The 19,442-nt window shown below is 40.8% G+C and overlaps 1 protein-coding gene across 1 annotated transcript; it reads left to right on the forward strand.

The window, feature by feature from the left end:
- Positions 1–4,995: 4,995 nt before the first annotated feature.
- LOC126589465 (uncharacterized) lies at positions 4,996–18,541 on the forward strand. The gene is made up of 13 exons (XM_050254758.1): positions 4,996–5,563; positions 5,795–5,907; positions 6,017–6,073; positions 6,214–6,309; positions 6,385–6,455; positions 6,580–6,622; positions 7,120–7,200; positions 7,294–7,353; positions 16,100–16,147; positions 16,418–16,515; positions 16,640–16,688; positions 17,112–17,156; positions 17,608–18,541. Exons 1-13 carry the CDS (start codon positions 5,191–5,193, stop codon positions 17,893–17,895), a joined length of 1,422 nt encoding a protein of 473 aa, XP_050110715.1. The 5' UTR covers positions 4,996–5,190; the 3' UTR covers positions 17,896–18,541.
- The last annotated feature ends 901 nt before the right edge of the window (positions 18,542–19,442 follow it).

Here is a 19,442-nt window from a genome sequence, read left to right on the forward strand (position 1 = left end):
CTGGAAAGTGTTTGAACCTTTATTCAAGCTACTTCGAATTGTGGATGGGGATAAGAAGCCATCAATGGGGTTTTTGTATGGAGAGCTACAAAAAGCAAGGATGGAGATTAAAGAGACATTCAAGAACAATGAGGCCAACTATCAACCAATTCTTCAAATTATTGATGAAAAAGCTCGTGAGCGGCTTAATAGTCCATTGCATTTGGCGGGCTACCTCTTGAACCCTTATTATTTCTTCAAGGATCAAAGCATACAACATGATCCAATTGTCATGGAGGGGATTTTTACTTGTGTTGAGAAGTTCTTCCCCGATAACTATGAGGTTCAAAACCAAGTGATAAATGTTGAGATGCACAAGTATAGAGTAAAAGAAGGTGGATTTGGAAGACATTTGGCCGAACTTGGATGCGTGAGAATGATGAAAACTATAATCCGGGTATGAATATTATTCACATATGCTTATATTTTATTTATTAAATTTGAGTTTACTTCTTATTTTTCATTACTAATTGTGTGTGTTTTTTTTTTCATTAGTTGCATGGTGGTATAATTATGGAAATGGTGTGCCTAATTTGCTAGTGATGACCGGCACACGGGATAGTACATCATGTGTCACTATACAAATGGTGTGATATATGTGTTAAAAAGTTAATAACTTAAAAAATAAAATTTCCCACCACTTATATAAAAACACGTGGTATATCATCCATGTTCCCGTCATAATAAAAATTTTCCCATATCTTACAATACTCAATTACTTAATTATTAGTTATATTCAATCAATTGAAAAGAAACCTAGAACCCCATCATTAATACTACGTTTAATAATGATTGTATGAAATCTAAGATTTAACAATAAGATAGTTGTTTGAAACATTTAATGAGAGGCGTAATTAAGTGAATTCTGTAATATTCTAGTTCGCAAGTGAAGGATGAACATATGTAGTGCACAAAGTGGTCAAACAAAGACTAGCCCACATGAATGAGGAAGTAAAATTTGTATCGCCACTTAGTACTATGGTCTAGTGATATTCCTCTTCACTTGTAAGTGAGAGGTCTTAAGTTTGATTCTCGCCAAAGGTGAATTTGAACCATATTATTGTTGAAATTCCACATCGGCTAGAGAAATAAAGAAAGAAGAGTTTAAATATCTTAATCCCACTCCGACTAATACCGAGGCATTTTGTGATAAAACCCCACACCTGAGGGACTGTGCAGGTGGTAATTAACAAGTTAGAGTCAATATCAGTGTTGTTGGAAGTGGGTCTTTGACCCGTCTCTCTAATAATTCTACATGGTATCAGAGTCAAGGAGTGGGCCCGTATTGTCACGTGATGGGTGGTCCCCTTGGCCCCGCGTGATGATGGTGGGTCCCTTGGCCCCGAATGTAGGGTGAGACCCTTTGGCTCCATGTGGTTGCCAATGTGTGGATCTCCCACATGTGACCCACTATTTGGATCCCACGTGAGGGGGCGTGTTGAAATCCCACATATGCTAGAGAAATAAAAAAATAAGAGTTTAAATATCATAACCCCACTCTAACTAATACCGAGACATTTTGTAATAAAACCCCCAAGACATTTTGTGATAAAACCCCCATCAGAGGGACTGTGCAAGTGGTAATTAACAAGTTGGGGACAACATCAGTGTTGTTGGAAGTGGGCATTTGGCCTATCTCTCTGATAATTCTACAATTATTACTAGCCTATAGTGAGGCATAGTTCACTCCCCCACATCTTAATGTAGATAATATCATTGTTGCATAAAATAAAATATAAAAAAAATCGTACCTCCAGTCTAAATGATAAAGCCAAATTCCAATTGAATGGTATGCAAAATATTTAGCACCGCTCCAACTACACCATCAAATTTATTCTTCTTTGAACGAATTATAAAGTTAAGACAAAAATTACGAGGAACATTGGGTTATTGGAGTGGTGAGCACCATTCCCCTCAGTGTAGCTCTGCCACTGGCTTAAGATGCAAGTTGACCGATATTATAAGTATAATTAGTAATAAATCGCCTGCCTGTCTTTATGAAATCTTGACCTAATATTAGAGGGGGTTGTTTGATTTGGCATGTAACGAGCCCTAATCCATGAGCCTCAACCTCTAGTTATCCTCCTAAAGGATATAATAACTTAGGAAGTAAAATATAATCCTTATAATTTTTTCCATTTCCATAATATGCAATAGGGGAGCCAGAAAATTTTTCTTGGATGGGCTAGCTAATAATCTACATAAAAGTAAGAACATGAAGTACTAATCCAAATGAGATTATTAATTACCTTCCAACTAATTTTTACACAAATAAAACATGCATACAAAAATGCAATAGAAAGAGAACAAATATTATCACTTTTGTTGATAACAAGTACCCAAAAGAAAAAAAGGATCAAGGGATACCAATTCAAGTTGTGCCGTAGATATCTGTAATGGAATTGAAATTTTTGTTATTATCATAATTGATATTGTCATCGAGTCCTTTTTAATAGTTACAATTACAAGAACCATGAAACATGGACTATTCCCAAAATCTTTAACATTAGTAGACAAATTCAAGGACTAAAAAAAAAAATTAACCTAACAATTGAATCAAGAAATAAGTTAAATGAAGAGATGAAGAACACACCTGGTGTTGAATTTCATTAGAAAATAATTTGATGGTGATTCATAATTTTTCTTTTCTTGGGAAAGCAACGCAGCTTTGTGGAATAGGGTGGAGGGGTTTTTTGTTTTGAATGAATAGGGTAAAAAGCATGGAGGGTAGGAGAAACCTAATGTATTAATTTACCATTTTTACTTTTAGCCTTAAAATAATATATAAGGTAATAAAAGTATTATTTATAAATTAAGAAACACATTAACTATTGGTTTTGACAGGATTTGGGTGGGCTATTATACTTACAATAAGCAACAACAAGCTCATATATAAACTATTATAGCTGCAATTTGTTAAAATCCTCCCTAGGCTACAACCCACTGGAGCCGTGGGTGTAGCTCCACCAGTGATAATATGTACTTTTTTCTTCCTCTTATTCTTCAACACTACCTCTAAATTTTCTACATCTCATATTTTGTATCCGATATATAACATGTAGGTGTTTCCACTTGAGATCGAAGGTTTATAATTTGTTGGGAAAGTTTTAGTTCAAGAAAGAGTTGTCTCGTGTCGAGGCCTTAGGAATCTAATTAATTTAAATTCGTTATATGGTTGCATACCAAGAATCGAATGTACGAACGAAGTTCCATTTAAACCCCAAAATTAGGGTAATTGCTTGGCTTAAAGTGTTTGCTAAAGTGGTTGCAAACTATTAACATGCCTTACAAAGAATGTTGGTAATTACAGGTGTTTGACAGATTCACAACATACAAATCTCAAAAACTAAAAAATTAAAAAAATTAAAAGTATTTGTCATACATCCATGATACAATTTCGACAAACTGGGCAAGTTGGCTTGTTCATCAACCAATGGTCGATGCAATTCGAATGGAACATGTGGTTGCAAAGTGAAAAAATTTGACACGAATCACCATCTGCAAAATCCTCCAAACAAATTGCACATGCAGTACACCTTGATGAACTCGTTGATCTTATGTCACAGCTTCCATAATTCAGTAATGGTGGCAGTTTCTTCAAAGCCCTAAGCCTCGGCCCTCTTCCTTCATCGAAATCCGGCATGACTCTCGTCATCACTCCCAGCCTCTGCGTATTTTGCATTATAGCTATCCGAAAGGGACTCGAATGGAGAATGTCAATTCGAGGCCCGTAAATGATGTCTCCCCCCTCAAGATCATGTTCTGGGACGACTCCTAGGAGCCAGGCAAGGGTCACATTGAGAATGTGGTTGCAAATCAAGAACAAGAAGGTGACGATTGAGATGCATGCAATGATCTTAGCTGGAAGCTCTGGAGGATCGGGTTCTGAAACGAAGGCTTCACAAAAGATGTTGTACACGAGGACCATTCGTTGTGTGAACAAACTTTGATTGTCCATTGGGAGGTCATGTGGGGAAGCCATCGGAAAAGTTTGAACTCACGTTTCGTGTGTAGGGGTAGATCCTTTCCGTCACTGAAGCTACATCCGTCGCCTCACGAGTTCATCAATATTGTGGTTAAACACAATTTTGGAAAATTTGTAGCAGCAAAATATATATGTGATGCAGCAAAAGGAGTTGCACCAGCATTTGTTTTGGATTCTAATTTTAGAAGAATTGAAGTTAGGCAACTACTTGGAAGCCACTTTATGAAAAATTGTTGCACACAACAAACAATGTTCATCTCTTTCAATAACCACCAATCGTACGGTTAGAAGTTTGAGACGTTGTGGTCAAGAATTTTGGGATGTAGTTAAATTAGGTAATTAATGTTGTTTGATATTCCACACATGTTGACTGGCAAAAAGAATTTGCTTAATTAATGATCATTTTGTTTTTTTTTTTGGTAATAATATGTGTAGAATGGTTTTGTGTGTGTTTGTCAAGATAATGCGTTACTGATCAAGAACTTGTGACGTGCTTAATTTGACTTTAGGAGAATTTCTTATTTGTAATTACTTGCCTTGCATCACAAAATCAAAAGTTGTCTTGAATTATGATGTCGTTTTGAAAATTAAACAAGAACATCACGAATAAATTAAGAATCCAATTTCGTATTTAACTTCACGTACAAATCCTTTTTTTGGGCTGGAAATAAAAGTAATTTAGGCTATCTTTAGACAACTTGAGCTTCCTCGAGGAGAGATTTTTATGTCTAGAACCGGGGCTACAAAGAGAGAGGAGGATGAGACCAAAGAGTGGAGTTTGGTGAGCTTGAAAATCAGAGGCAGTGGAGTAGGCGTAAATTTTTGTCATTGGGTCGTATGATTGAAGTGGTCTGGGCAACGAACGTAAGAATGTCTCCTCTTCACTACGATTGTCTATTATTCTTGAGACCGAAAAAATTCACAAAGATATTTCAGCCAAGCACGATCACCAACATATAATTCACCACAGAAAGGAATCAAGGGTTGACCAACACTCTTTGGTCGCCTTTACAAATTTTCATATTTCCCGTAACAGAAATCACTGTTTGGTCAACATTCAAACAAGTTTAAAAGTACAAAACCCTCACAAGTTTCCCGAAAAAAGGCATAAACCCTCACAAGTGACAACCCCGAATTCCTGTACCCGCCGTATCCGCCTCTGCAACATGGAGGAGCCACCGACACAAAGCTTTCTCTACGAAACCTTACCCGCCCTCTCTCTTCCCACCCTCAACCAATCTCCGCCGCCGCCCGATGACCTCGAGCCCTACTCTGTTTTCCGCAACGAAATTACTCTCTCCACTCCCCAATGCGCTCCGGTCGACACCGCCGCCCCCGATTTCTTCTCCCTCGACGTCACCGCCGATGAACCTGACCCAATTCTTTCCTCCTTGTCTTCTGTCCGCCTAGCGGAGCCATGGACGCCGCTTTACCAATCCGAGCCGACGACGCCGGCTCTTGAAGTCGAGCCGAAGCTAGAGAGCGGGTGGTTTCGTGGCCATTGTAAATTCAAGAGCCCTATGCTTCAGCTTCATAAAGGTACTTCCTGCACTTTTAACTGCATGGATACGTACACACACACACACACACACACACACACATATATATATATATATATATATTTATACACGGAGAAGAAAGTTCATATTTTTTGCTTATTTCTTTTACTTGTATATGAATTCAATGTCTTTCAAGGGAAAAAAATTGTGTAATTGTAATGTGGTGTGTATGTGCAACTTCAAATTTGTGCATCTGTGATGGGTATTGCAGAGATTGTGGATTTTTGTGATTTTCTGTCTCCAACCCCAGAAGAACAAGAGTCACGCAGTGCAGCAGTACAACGTATCTCTGACCTAATCAAATATATATTTCCTCGATCCAAGGTACTGTTTTTTTCCTACGTATGGGTGAGTGCGAATGTGCAGGTGTGTGATTTTATGCACGAACAATTTCATGATATCGTGATGGTGTTCAATGAATGTCGCTCTCTAGGTTGAAGTTTTTGGGTCCTTCAAGACGGGGCTATATCTTCCCGCTAGTGATATCGATGTAAGTATGCTGATCTTTATGGTAATATAAAGTTAGGAACTTAACTTTGAATTTGCATTGAAATTTTGTTACTTTGGTCTATAATGCTTACTAAAGTATCGATTCACGTAACGCATTTGGTTGATTGATATTGCTTGTAGGTTGTGATTATGGGGTCAGGCGTCAAAACACCACAGGAAGGATTGAAAGCCCTTTCTAGGGCATTGTCACAGATGGGCCTGGCAAAAAGGATTCAGGTGTGCCTCATGTTTTATTTGAAGTACTGTTGCGGACGAACTTTAGCTTCTTATTGTTCTCTGTGGATTTCGCAGGTGATTGGAAAAGCACGTATACCTATTATTAAGTTTGTAGAGAAAACAAGTGGAGTTGCCTTTGACATAAGGTTTTTGGCAATATAGTTTGGGTTAATAAAACTAGAATGTATTGATGAGCATTGCCTGTGATAGGTTCATCCTCAATTTTTTGCTCAATTAAGTAAATTGATAATTTTATTTCTTCCTTCACAGTTTTGACATAGAAAGTGGACCAAAAGCTGCTGATTTTATTCAGGTTTGTTGCATATTCTAACATCTACTATGTGTTTGAAAGAATATTGTAATTGCTATAGATCAGAGCCTGGCCATGTGCCTCTGAACAATGTTAACATTGGCGTTTGCAACTTTGTGCTCTTCATTGCATTGATCAAGGTTTAATATGTTTTCAGATGTAGTTACAGTATTTTGAACAATAGTTATATAAGCACGTTGATAATGAAAGAATATTACAGAGGGGTGAAAAGAAGTAATAAATGATAACTTGGTAAACTGTGAATTTGAAATTTAAAATTAATTTTGCTAAGTTAAACGTTGCAATGTCAGAAAATTTTGAACAGCTTCCACCTAGTAAAGTGTTGTAGACACTTAAAAGAAAAGCAGAAAACTATGTGAGGAGCCAGTTGAAATGATATAGATTACATATAAAGCAAGGGACTAACTATTTTCAGTTTCCTTTTGACAACTTTAACTATTTTCAGTTTCCCTTGACACTATCTTGTGGTCTCTTTTCAGGGTGCAGTATCTAAGTGGCCTCCTTTGCGGCCTTTATGTTTGATTTTGAAAGTCTTTTTACAACAGAGAGAACTAAACGAGGTATGACTTTCCAGTCTAACAGATTAAGTTGTCTTTCTTTTTCTTTATTATCTTTCAAGTCAGCCTAATTCAACATTCTGATAACATATGCAGGTATACTCTGGTGGATTAGGTTCCTATGCCCTCCTTACAATGATCATGGCGATGTTGCATGTGAGTGATTCTTAAATATGCATTTTAACATTTGATGACTTCTTGCCTATGTATACACATTTAAATATTTGATGCCATTCTTTCTTGACTATGTCTATGCTGTATACCTGTAATGCATCTCTCTTGTTTGGTTCTGTAAACTTGCTGCTTCATTGAGTCTTACAGTGGAAGAAAGTGAATCGACATAAGAGTGCAAATGAGATCCAAGGACAAGTTTCTACAATTAGAATGAAATAGATATATTGCTACACAAATATGATCTTTCGTTTGGATGATAGATAAAACTCCGCCTATGTCTTACATGGCCGGTCCCAAGCCCGGATAAAGGAGGAGGGGGAGGGCGTCAGGTAGTCGACAGCCGGCACTCCATGATCACGTCGAATCCTTATGAAAATGAATCCAGAACAAAATCGCGCTAAAGCTAGGGCGTCACCCGTAAGTGGCGCGCTGTGTGGCCCGAGCACAGTGATAAGTGAGCAAGGGTCGCTGTATCTCCATCGGCACCCGGATGCAGTGTTAAATGAGCAAGGGGGCCATAGAAACTTCTTTTCGAACGACTCCACTCAAAGTTGTTTGAGAGCATATGCTCCTATCAACTTTACCCGGGACACACAAAAGAAGTACTTTGATCCTATTAGATGGGGGAGGGTGAAGAAGCTAGGACAGAAGGGTAGAGTTCAAGAGAGCAAAATGCGTTTAGGAACGTGGAATATAGGAACCTTAACGGGAAAATCTATGGAAGTAGTGGAAGTTATGGTGAGGAGAAGGATAAATATTATGTGCCTACAAGAAACTAAGTGGGTTGGTAGTAAGGCAAAGGATCTAGAAAACTCAGGGTTTAAACTTTGGTATTCGGGCACAAATAGAACGAGAAACGGTGTTGGCATCATCGTGGACAAAACCTTGGTACAAGATGTTGTAGATGTCAAGAGGGTAGGAGATAGAATCATGGCAATCAAGATTGTAATAGGACAAGAACTTATCAATGTGATTAGTGCGTACGCACCTCAAGTAGGGTTGGATACGAGTTCGAAGGAGAAATTTTGGGAAGATCTTGGAGACTTGGTGCAAGGAATTGCTCAGACGGAGAAGTTATTTATAGGAGGAGATTTAAATGGACACGTGGGCAGGGAGACAGGCAACTATGGAGGTTTTCATGGTGGCCATGGTTTTGGGGAGAGAAACGAGGATGGGGAAGCTATCTTGGATTTTGCAATGGCATATGATCTCTTCTTAGCCAACACCTTCTTTAAGAAGAGAGAAGAACATGTGATCACCTACAAGAGTGGGTCGTCAAAAACACAAATAGATTTTCTTCTAATGAGGAAAGGGGATCGTATAACTTGTAAGGATTGCAAAGTTATACCAGGAGAGAGCGTGGCTAATCAACATCGCTTGTTGGTGATGGATGTACATATCAAAAGAGTAAGACAAAAGAACAAGACTTGGAAGTGCCCAAGGACTAGATGGTGGAATCTAAAAGAAGAAAAACAAGTCATTTTCAAAGAGAAGGTAATCACCTAATGTGTGTGGGATAGAGAGGGGGAAGCTAGCCACATGTGGGATTCCATGGCTAGTTGTATCCGAAAAGTAGCAAAAGAGGTATTAGGAGAGTCCAAGGGCTTTGCCCCACACCAAATGGAATCTTGGTGGTGGAATGAGGAGGTACAAACAAAGGTGAAGGCTAAGAAGGAATGTTGTAAAGCCTTATACAAGGAGAGGACTGATGAAAATGGTGAAAGGTATAGAAAAGCGAAGCTAGAGGCGAAGAAAGCTGTCAGAGAAGCTAAGTTAGCGGCTTACGACGATATGTATAAACGACTAGATACCAAAGAAGGAGAGTTGGATATCTATAAACTATCTAGAGCAAGGGAAAAGAAGACAAGGGACCTAAACCAAGTGAGGTGCATCAAGGATGAGGATGGAAAGGTTCTTGCTACAGAGAACGCGGTTAAAGACAGATGGAGAGGTTATTTTCATAATCTCTTCAATGAAGGACATGAAATAAGTGCTTCTTTAGGGGAGTTGAGTAACTCAGAAGAGTGTAGAAACTACTCTTTTTATCGTTGAATCCGGAAGGAAGAAGTGGTTGTAGCTTTGAAGAAGATGAAGCTTAAAAAAGCAATAGGCCCAGACGATATACCAATCGAAGTGTGGAAACTTTTGGGAGAGACAGGTATAACATGGCTCACTGACCTTTTCAATAGGATTTTGAAAACGAAAAAGATGCCAAATGAGTGGCGAACGAGCACTTTGGTGCCTATCTACAAGAATAAGGGCGACGTACAAAATTGCATGAACTATAGGGGTATTAAGCTAATGAGTCATACAATGAAGCTCTGGGAGAGAGTCATTGAGCATAGATTGAGGCAAGAGACACGGGTTTCGGACAACCAATTCGGGTTCATGCCAGGGCGCTCAACCATGGAGGCAATCTATCTCTTACGAAGATTGATGGAAAGATATAGAGATGGGAAAAAGGATTTACACATGGTCTTTATAGATTTGGAAAAAGCGTATGATAGGGTCCCAAGAGACATTCTTTGGAGGATTTTAGAGAAGAAAGGAGTACGAGTAGCATATATCCAAGCTATAAAGGATATGTATGAAGGAGCAAAGACTGCCGTAAGAACTCATGAAGGACAAACCGAAAGCTTTCCCATAACTGTAGGATTACATCAAGGCTCATCCTTAAGTCCTTACCTTTTTGCGTTGGTAATGGATGAGTTAACAGGACATATTCAAGATGATATTCCTTGGTGTATGCTTTTCGCAGACGATATAGTGTTGATAGATGAAACTCAGGAAGGGGTAAATGCAAAGCTTAACCTTTGGAGAGAAGTGTTGGAATCTAAAGGTCTTCGCCTAAGCCGATCAAAGACAGAATATATGGAGTGCAAGTTCAGTGCAAATGGAGGCCAAAACGAGTTAGGGGTGAGGATCGGAGATCAAGAAATACCAAAGAGCGACCGTTTTCGTTACCTAGGATCTATCTTGCAAAAGAACGGAGAATTAGATGGAGATCTCAACCATAGAATACAAGCTGGATGGATGAAGTGGAAGAGTGCATCCGGCGTGTTATGTGACCGCCGTATGCCACTGAAGCTCAAGGGAAAATTTTATAGGACGGCAATAAGGCCGGCGATGCTGTATGGCACAGAATGTTGGGCGGTGAAACATCAACACGTACACAAAATGGGTGTAGCGGAGATGAGGATGCTTCGTTGGATGTGTGGGCACACGAGAAAGGATAAGATTAGGAATGAGGATATCTGGGGTAAAGTAGGAGTAGCCGAAATTGAAGGAAAGATGAGAGAAAATCGGTTACGGTGGTTTGGACATGTGCAAAGAAGGCCTACTGACGCTCCGATTAGAAGATGCGACTATGGGACAGAGGTTCAGGGCCGAAGGGGTAGAGGAAGACCTAGGAAAACTTTGAAAGAGACTCTAAGAAAAGACTTAGAGTACTTGGATCTAACGAAGGACATGACACAGGATCGAGCACAATGGCGTTCTAAGATTCATATAGCCGATCCCACTCAGTGACTTGGATTTTCCAAGTCTCCAACCGAGAAGTTTTCCTCACTCGAAAAATTAAGGGAACACTACCCCAACTTACATGCTCCACTCAGAAAGCTTCAACATACAAGCTTCAACAAAAGAAAATTCAAAGAACTTAGCGAAGAAGGCTTTGGTGTATCTAACACAATACGTTGAAATGAAGGAAAGCTTATTTATTGATATCCCCGATAAGCTACAAATATGTACATATACATGAGTCAAAATAAACACACAAGAGGGAGCCTTCACAAAGGTTGCTTAGGAGAAGTCTCAGCAGTCGGTAGAGCCCCAGAAAGAGAAGGCATCGGAGGGGGATCATTTGGAGCCTCAGTACTGGACAGAACCCTAGAAGGAGGAGGCATCAGAGGTTGATCATTTGGAGCTTCATTACGCGGTACAGCCCCAGAAGACGAAGGCAATAAATGCCTTTGGAACAAACCCACAAATCTCTGATGATCAAGTAAAACCTGACCATCAGTTTCCTTCATCTGGTCAAGCTTCCTCTTCATGTTTGTAGCATAGTCATGTGCGAACCGGTGCAACTGTTTATTCTCATGCTTGAGCCCTCTAATCTCCTGTTTGAGACTCATCACTTCAGCCGCCAATGATTCAACTTGGCGGGTTCGAGCAAATAGGCGTTGGGCCATATTAGACACAGAACCTGCACACTGAACACTGAGAGCCAGCGAATCCTTAACAGCTAACTCATCAGACCGTTTGGAAAGTAGTCTGTTATCTTTGGGAGTGAGAAGGTTCCTGGCCACCACCGCAGCGGTCATATCATTCTTCATCACGGAATCCCCAACGGTAAGAGGACCAGTAGGGGAGACGAAGGATGGGCGCCATATGTTGTCTGGAGAAGGCGGGGCTGCCTCTTCAACAAGGTTCAAGTCAAAACGACGGTCGGAGGGGCCAGACATTTTCAAAGGTGTTGAAGAGAGAAGAGGTCGGACAAATCAAGATCTTAGAAGTGCAAGAATGAAGCTTCTACTGGTGGAGATTCAAGTGTGCTTTGGAACTTAATGCCAGCCCCTATAAAAATCTGCACTCGACGGAGCTTCAGAAATCGAAGAGGCGCCTGCTCAGAAATCGAAGAGGTGTTTGCTTTCTCAAAAGCTGGGCTGCTTAGAGATCACGAGGGTTGATCTCAGAAATCGAAGAGGCGTTTGCTTTCTCAAAAGTTGGGCTGCTCAAAGACCTCGAAGGCTGATCTCAGAAATCGAAGAGGCGCTTGCTTTCTCAAAAGCTGGGCTCCCCAGAGACCACGAGGGCCGATCTCAGAAATCGAAGAGGCACCTACTTTTCCAGCCTTGTCAGCACCTGCCACACGCACACTCAGCTTTGCGGAAATTATGGGCATTCTGTCGAAGACTTCTGGGGAAGTAGAAAACACATGAATCTTACTGTTCAATCACCCACTTCCCACACGCAACAATAGCTCATGGGTACCACAGATAACTTTGCCAAAGTTCTCTGCCAAAGTTGAGCACGTGAAGCTTGCAGCTCCCACTACATCGCTTTGACCAAGAAGGGTAAAAGAATAGCAAAGAAACAGCACTAACAAAGTTTAGACCCATAAATTTTGAAGGTCTAGCTACCATATTATTACCCACAAGGGTAAAGGAACAGTACCACTGCTGGATAATTGGAAAGTCCCTGTTTGTCAACCTCTGTGCTTCGTGGCAAGGTAGACTAGCAAACATGCCCAACCTTTACTCACATTCGAGAAAACACTCCCAATAAGATTGCTTGCTCCAAAATCGAAGAGGCACCGTCCTCCGAATCTCGAGAGCCAGACTCCCAACATGACTACTTTCTTAAAAATCGAAGAGAGGGTAAAGGAACAGTACCATTGCTGGATAATTGGAAAGTCCCTGTGTGTCAACCTCTGTGCTTCGTGGCAAGGTAGACTAGCAAACATGCCCAACCTTTACTCACATTCGAGAAAACACTCCCAACAAGATTGCTTGCTCCAAAATCGAAGAGGCACCGCCCTCCGAATCTCGAGAGCCAGACTCCAAACATGATTACTTTCTCAAAAATCGAAGAGACACTGCTCCCCGAATCTTCGAGAGCCAGACCCCCAGCATGATTGCTTTCTCAAAAATCGATGAGGCATCGTTCTCCGAATCAATCGAAGAGGCGCTCGCTTTCTCAAAAGCTGGGCTGCTCAGAGACCACGAGGGCCGATCTCAGAAATCGAAGAGGCACCTACTTTTCTAGCCTTGTCAGCACCTGTCACACGCACACTCAGCTTCGCAGAAATTATGGGCATTCTGTCGAAGACTTCTGGTGAAGTAGAAAGCACATGAATCTTACTGTTCAATCACCCACTTCCCACACGCAACAATAGCTCATGGGTACCACAGATAACTTTGCCAAAGTTCTCTGCCAAAGTTGAGCACGTGAAGCTTGCAGCTCCCACTACATCGCTCTGACCAAGAAAGGTAAAAGAATAGCAAAGAAACAGCACTAACAAAGTTTAGACACATAAATTTTGAAGGTCTAGCTACCATATTATTACCCACAAGGGTAAAGGAACAGTACCACTGCTGGATAATTGGAAAGTCCCTGTTTGTCAACCTCTGTGCTTCGTGGCAAGGTAGACTAGCAAACATGCCCAACCTTTACTCACATTCGAGAAAACACTCCCAACAAGATTGCTTGCTCCAAAATCGAAGAGACACCGTCCTCCGAATCTCGAGAGCCAGACTCCCAACATGACTACTTTCTCAAAATCGAAGAGAGGGTAAAGGAACAGTACCATTGTTGGATAATTGGAAAGTCCCTGTGTGTCAACCTTTGTGCTTCGTGGCAAGGTAGACTAGCAAACATGCCCAACCTTTACTCACATTCGAGACAACACTCCCAACAAGATTGCTTGCTCCAAAATCGAAGAGGCACCGCCCTCCGAATCTCGAGAGCCAGACTCCCAACATGATTACTTTCTCAAAAATCGAAGAGACACTGCTCTCCGAATCTCGAGAGCCAGACCCCCAGCATGATTGCTTTCTCAAAAATCGAAGAGGCATCGTTCTCCGAATCTCAAGAGCCAGATACCACATACCACTTTTTCAAAGTGCTCTGACAGAGTTAAAACATGTGAAACTGGCAGCTCCCACTACCGTGCTATGACCAAGCAGGGTAAAGGAATAGCATTACTACTTGTTAGGGAGACTCCTATATATGTTGACCTCCATCCCCAACAGACAGGCAAACCTGCAAAAATGCTCAACCCTTCATCATATCTGAGAAGGCACTCCCAACGAAGCCTTTCGAAATATTCAGCTTTCTTTCCCCCCGATAATACCTCTGCAAACAAGCTATACTAGAGCAAGAATATCTCATATCATCAGGGTTAAAAGCAAGAGTATCCCATATCATGCTTTTTCCCTGTCTTTTCCTTTGGCCTTGTTTTTACCTGCAAGACAAGGAGAAAGAGAGCAATCAGTCAGCACTTGGAATCAAGCTTCCAGCCAGGAACTGACTGCCTGGAACCCCTTACCTGATTACTTACCTGGCATTGCTCTCGAGTACTCATCTTCAACATCTTATGTTTCCAGGGAAGATTCCGCATCTGCTTGAGGAACAGATAGGGCAAGTGCGAAGGATACAAGGAAGCATGTGGAGACAAGCGTAACAGCACACGTGCCGATACATCCATTACTCTGTCAAAAGCAAAAGTATCCCATATCAGCAGGGTGGAACGTACTCTAGATTTGATGGACTTGTTTTGACCCTCAAATTCTTCAGTCGGCCTTATACTCTGGAGGAAACCAGAAAACCCTCCAGCTCAGTTCAAGAATAAGCCTGTGGAAAGTTACTTCTTCAAAAGCAAAAGTATCTCATATCATCTCTTCTCATTTTTCTTCTCTTTATCCTTCATGCTGCTGCAAGATGGGGAGAAGGTGAACAATCAGTCGGAGCTCTGATTGCTTACCTTGTCTGTCACCTCTTTCAGCAGACCCCCTAGCTCGGCGACTTGGGGGACTCCTACTACATGGTTTGTATCGCGCTTGACCAAGCCTGAAACTACAAGTAAGCTTCAAGTGAAATTGATACATTACCTTGTGCATCTCCACCAGTTAAAGATACCACCCCTGGATGGAGGAAGAGTACTTCCAGAGAAGATGCCACATCTACCTATGAGACAGATAAGGCAAGTCAAGACGACACCACACTCCGATACTTAGAAGTTTCGTGATTACGAGATCATTCTCCCACAATATTTCCTAATGTCATTTGTACTAAATCATTCACTTGTACTCACTAAAGGAGAGCTTGAACCTATGTACTTGTGTAAACCCTTCACAATTAATGAGAACTCTTCTATTCCGTGGACGTAGCCAATCTGGGTGAACCACGTACATCTTGTGTTTGCTTTCCTATCTCTATCCATTTATATACTTATCCACACTAATGACCGGAGCAATCTAGCGAAGATCACAAAAAGCGACCGTTTTCGCTACCTAGGATCTATCTTGCAAGAGAACGGAGAATTAGATGGAGATCTCAACCATAGAATACGAGCTGGATGGATGAAGTGTAAGAATGCATCCGGCGTGTTGTGTGACCGTCGTAGGCCACTGAAGCTCAAGGGAAAATTTTATAGGACGGCAATAAGGCCAGCGATGTTGTATGGCACAGAATGTTGGGCGGTGAAGCATCAACACGTACACAAAATGGGTGTAGCGGAGATGAGGATGCTTCGTGGGATGTGTGGGCACACGAGAAAGGATAAGATTGGGAATGAGGATATCCGAGGTAAAGTAGGAGTAGCCGAAATTGTAGGAAAGATGAGAGAAAATCGGCTCCGGTGATTTGGACATGTGCAAAGAAGGCCGAATGACGCTCCGGTTCGAAGATGTGACTACGGGACAGAGGTTCAGGGCCGAAGGGGTAGAGGAAGATCTAGGAAAACTTTGGAAGAGACTCTTAGAAAAGACTTAGAGTACTTGGATCTAACGGAGGACATGATACAAAACCGAGCGCAATGGCGTTCTAGGATTCATATAGCCGACCCCACTTAGTGGGAAAAGGCTTTGTTGTTGTTGTTGTTGTTGTTGTTTGGATGATAGATAAGCAAATAACAACTTCTGTAATTGTGAAATTCAGATAAATGGATCAAATTCCTCATCATTAGTAAATTCTTTAGCCTGATTTACATAATGATTTTATGCTACAGAGCCTCGGGGAATGTCGAGCTCTGGAACAAAACTTGGGAGTTCTTTTGGTAAGTTTTTCTAGATCGAGTAGAAGATAACTTAGGATCTTAATTACTGCTTGGAGTTTCATTGTTTCACAAGTCAATTAACTTGCACTTCATCCTGGCAACCAGTATTTTGTTGTAAACTGTAAACAGAGTTTTGTGGACCATGGAAGTCACCTCATTGTTCTAGTTCTTAGCTTCATTATCAGAGTATAGGATTTGTTTAAAGGATATGAAGAAAAGTTGGTGGGTTGTGACTTATGTCTTTGTTTATCTGTTTTGTTTTTTAAATAGGTAAACTTCTTTGATTTTTATGGACGCAAATTGAACACTTCAGATGTTGGTGTATCGTGTAACGGAGCAGGCACCTTTTTTAAAAAGAGTGTTAAAGGGTAAAAAATAAATAGCCTTCTTGAGAAAGTGATGATATTCTCTCAGATTTTTAATGTACAATTTGATTCTCTACTTTTGGTCAAAGTTATATGTAACTTATGGAATTGGTTTGTCCTCTCTTAGGTTCATAAGCAATGGACGACCCTTTCTTCTAGCCATCGAGGACCCCCAGGTTTGTTGCAGATTTCATTCTGAATGGTTATTTTGTGGGAGACTGGAAGAAACAAAGAACATAATCAATTATACTATCTTCGTTCTTTGAAATGCTGCTTGATTTTCTGTTTCCAGTTAGTGTACATTTAAGTAATGCTAATCTGATATTCCCAAGCAGGCCTCTGAATTAGTTGACTTAATCCCTTTTAACTATTTGCTTGGTTTGGCTCCCTCTCAAGGAAGTTGATTGACATGACGAAAAATAATAAATTTTAGTAGACATGCTCTTTTAGTGAATGACAGTCTTTCACATCCCTGGGCCCTGTTTCAGAACAGTGTCGGGGATAAGGAAGAACTTAATTCAACAGGGGTGATGATCCATGCTTCCCAAAATTTCTTTCTTTCAGATATAATTGACCAATTTTTATGGTTTGTTATATAGGCACCGGAAAATGACGTCGGGAAGAGCTCCTTCAACTATTTTCAGGTTGGTTGAATGATTTATGATCTCTCACCCTCCTCAAATCCGCCTAGTACCTTAATATACACTTTATATAGTTTAATGATGTAAAGTGTATGGATTTGATGGACGAAATGGCTGGTTGGCATGATTGGTGATCGGCGGTGGCTGAAGTAGTGTTGTTCAGTAGTAATTGTCAAATAGATCCTTTGTGTGTGCATGATGTGCGCATGCAGTTACACGTAAAAAGTTTGTATACATTGCTCTTTAGCATTCATGTCTGTCAATACATGTCTGAGATGCCTGACTGCCATATGCATATGGCCTCACACGTATGCTAGTATTTTCATTAGCTTCAACCAGTTAGACTGGCTAGCAGCACTTGCAAATCCAATTCTTATAATTTGCTGATCTCTCTTCTACCTTACTCCACCTCGCATCATTCCGTCCCTCACGTCATTTCTTATATTTGTTGCAGATTAGATCAGCTTTTTCAATGGCGTACGCTACATTGACAAACCCTAAGGTCATCATGTGCATAGGGCCAAACAGGAGCATTCTCGGTACCATAATTAGGCCTGATTCGACATTGGTGGAACGCAAAGGAGGGCCTGGAATGGTAACTTTTAATAGCTTGCTTCCTGGAGCAGGGGAGCCAGTTCAGCTAGAGCATGATGATCAGGAGTTACCAGGCAATTGGCAGTTAGATGATGAAGATGATCCCCTGCCGCGGGGACATGATTCTGCTGCAGGTGACAGTGGTTAATCATCAGGAAAGAAGAGGAAAGCTTCATTTAAAGAGAAGTCAAGTAAGAAGGGAAAAGAAAATGGGGAGGTGGGGAAGAAGATCAGATATGAAGAAAATGGCTCAAGGCGAGAGAAGAGCGGGCATGAGGAAAATGGCTCAAGGAAAGACAAGGGGAAAAAGAAGATGAGGAGGCGGAGACATTCCCAAGATAGTGCCAATAGTTTTGGTCCTTATGGTGGTGCATGGACTCGGTAGAATCCTTCTCGTGCCTGTAAGTTGCCATGTTCTTGAGGTGTCTGGTTTTCTTTTCCACTGCTAGTGGAGGTCCGATGAGCATTGTCATTCACGGACCTAGGATACTGCACAACATGCTGCTGTTCACCCGGAATAGAAATGCAGTACTAAGTTGAGCCTCTGTGCTGACATTGACTGATCGTTTACTGCATTTACGTGCATAACAGGCGCGTGTTGAGCTTGCGATGAGTTACCGTCGCCTGTATGCAGCACATCAAAACGTGTTCTATAAGGTGAGACTATTTAACCATTTTTGACTTGGTGCAGTGATCCGAGTGTTCGGCTCGGAAATGTAACAGAAACTTAACATTATGTTGTTAATTGATGTAGTCACATCTTTCTCGATAGAAAGATAAATTTAACGTCGTTACTTCCTTGCCAACATGCTCTCATCTTCGGCACTAATCCGACTAGGTGACGACCGGTGTGGTGAAATTTTCTACTTGTAAATTGGAGCCCAAATCTTGGACCGTAGACTTGGCTCCTAAATTGGAGCCCAAGCGACTCTTTCTATATCGATAACGAACCAAATTGGAGCCCAAGCGACACGATGGAGGAGCTTGCTAAAAAAATATAGACTCAAATTGCAAGATAAACCTAACGAGCCAAATTATTAGCAACAAACTTCATTTCTCGACAAACGTGCCACAAGACCAACTTCAGTGCATAAAACCACTACAATTAAGATCAAACTCCATATAGAATGATTACCAACTTGAGCATTTAGAATCAACTGCACAGTGAGGAGAGATTTTTTAGTGTGCCTGGAACATAGGGTGGTACATTATGTGCCATTATATAAGTGGTGAGATACTTGAGTTAAAAAAATAACAATTTGAAAAGTAACTTTCTCTACTTATATGATGACACGTGGTGTACCATATGTGTTTCGGTCACAATGAAAATTTTCTCCATAGTGAGGGCCGAATTAGATTCAACCAAAATCTTCTTGAACCCTTAATTGTTTCATTTTGAAAAAGAAAAAAATAGTGTAAGAAATGAGTGAAAATTTTCATAGGAAACTAACGAAAAATCCATTTTTTTTTAGTTTTAATGAAAAATGACAAATAAAGATATAATAAATAGTACCAGGAAAGATAAAAATATGATTTTTCGTTAAAAGTGAACAGTACATAGTTTCGTTAAAACTCCCAAATTTCATTGGGATTGCCGTCCACCCAAGTGAGTTCCAACTTTCGAAACCGGATCCCCTCCGGAGGAATATATGGGGAGCCTACTGAGCAGGTCATCCGGGTCGTTGAAATTTAATT

The sequence above is a fragment of the Malus sylvestris genome, chromosome 11 (genome assembly GCF_916048215.2).
Source record: "Malus sylvestris chromosome 11, drMalSylv7.2, whole genome shotgun sequence".
In the NCBI taxonomy this organism is placed as follows: domain Eukaryota; kingdom Viridiplantae; phylum Streptophyta; class Magnoliopsida; order Rosales; family Rosaceae; genus Malus; species Malus sylvestris.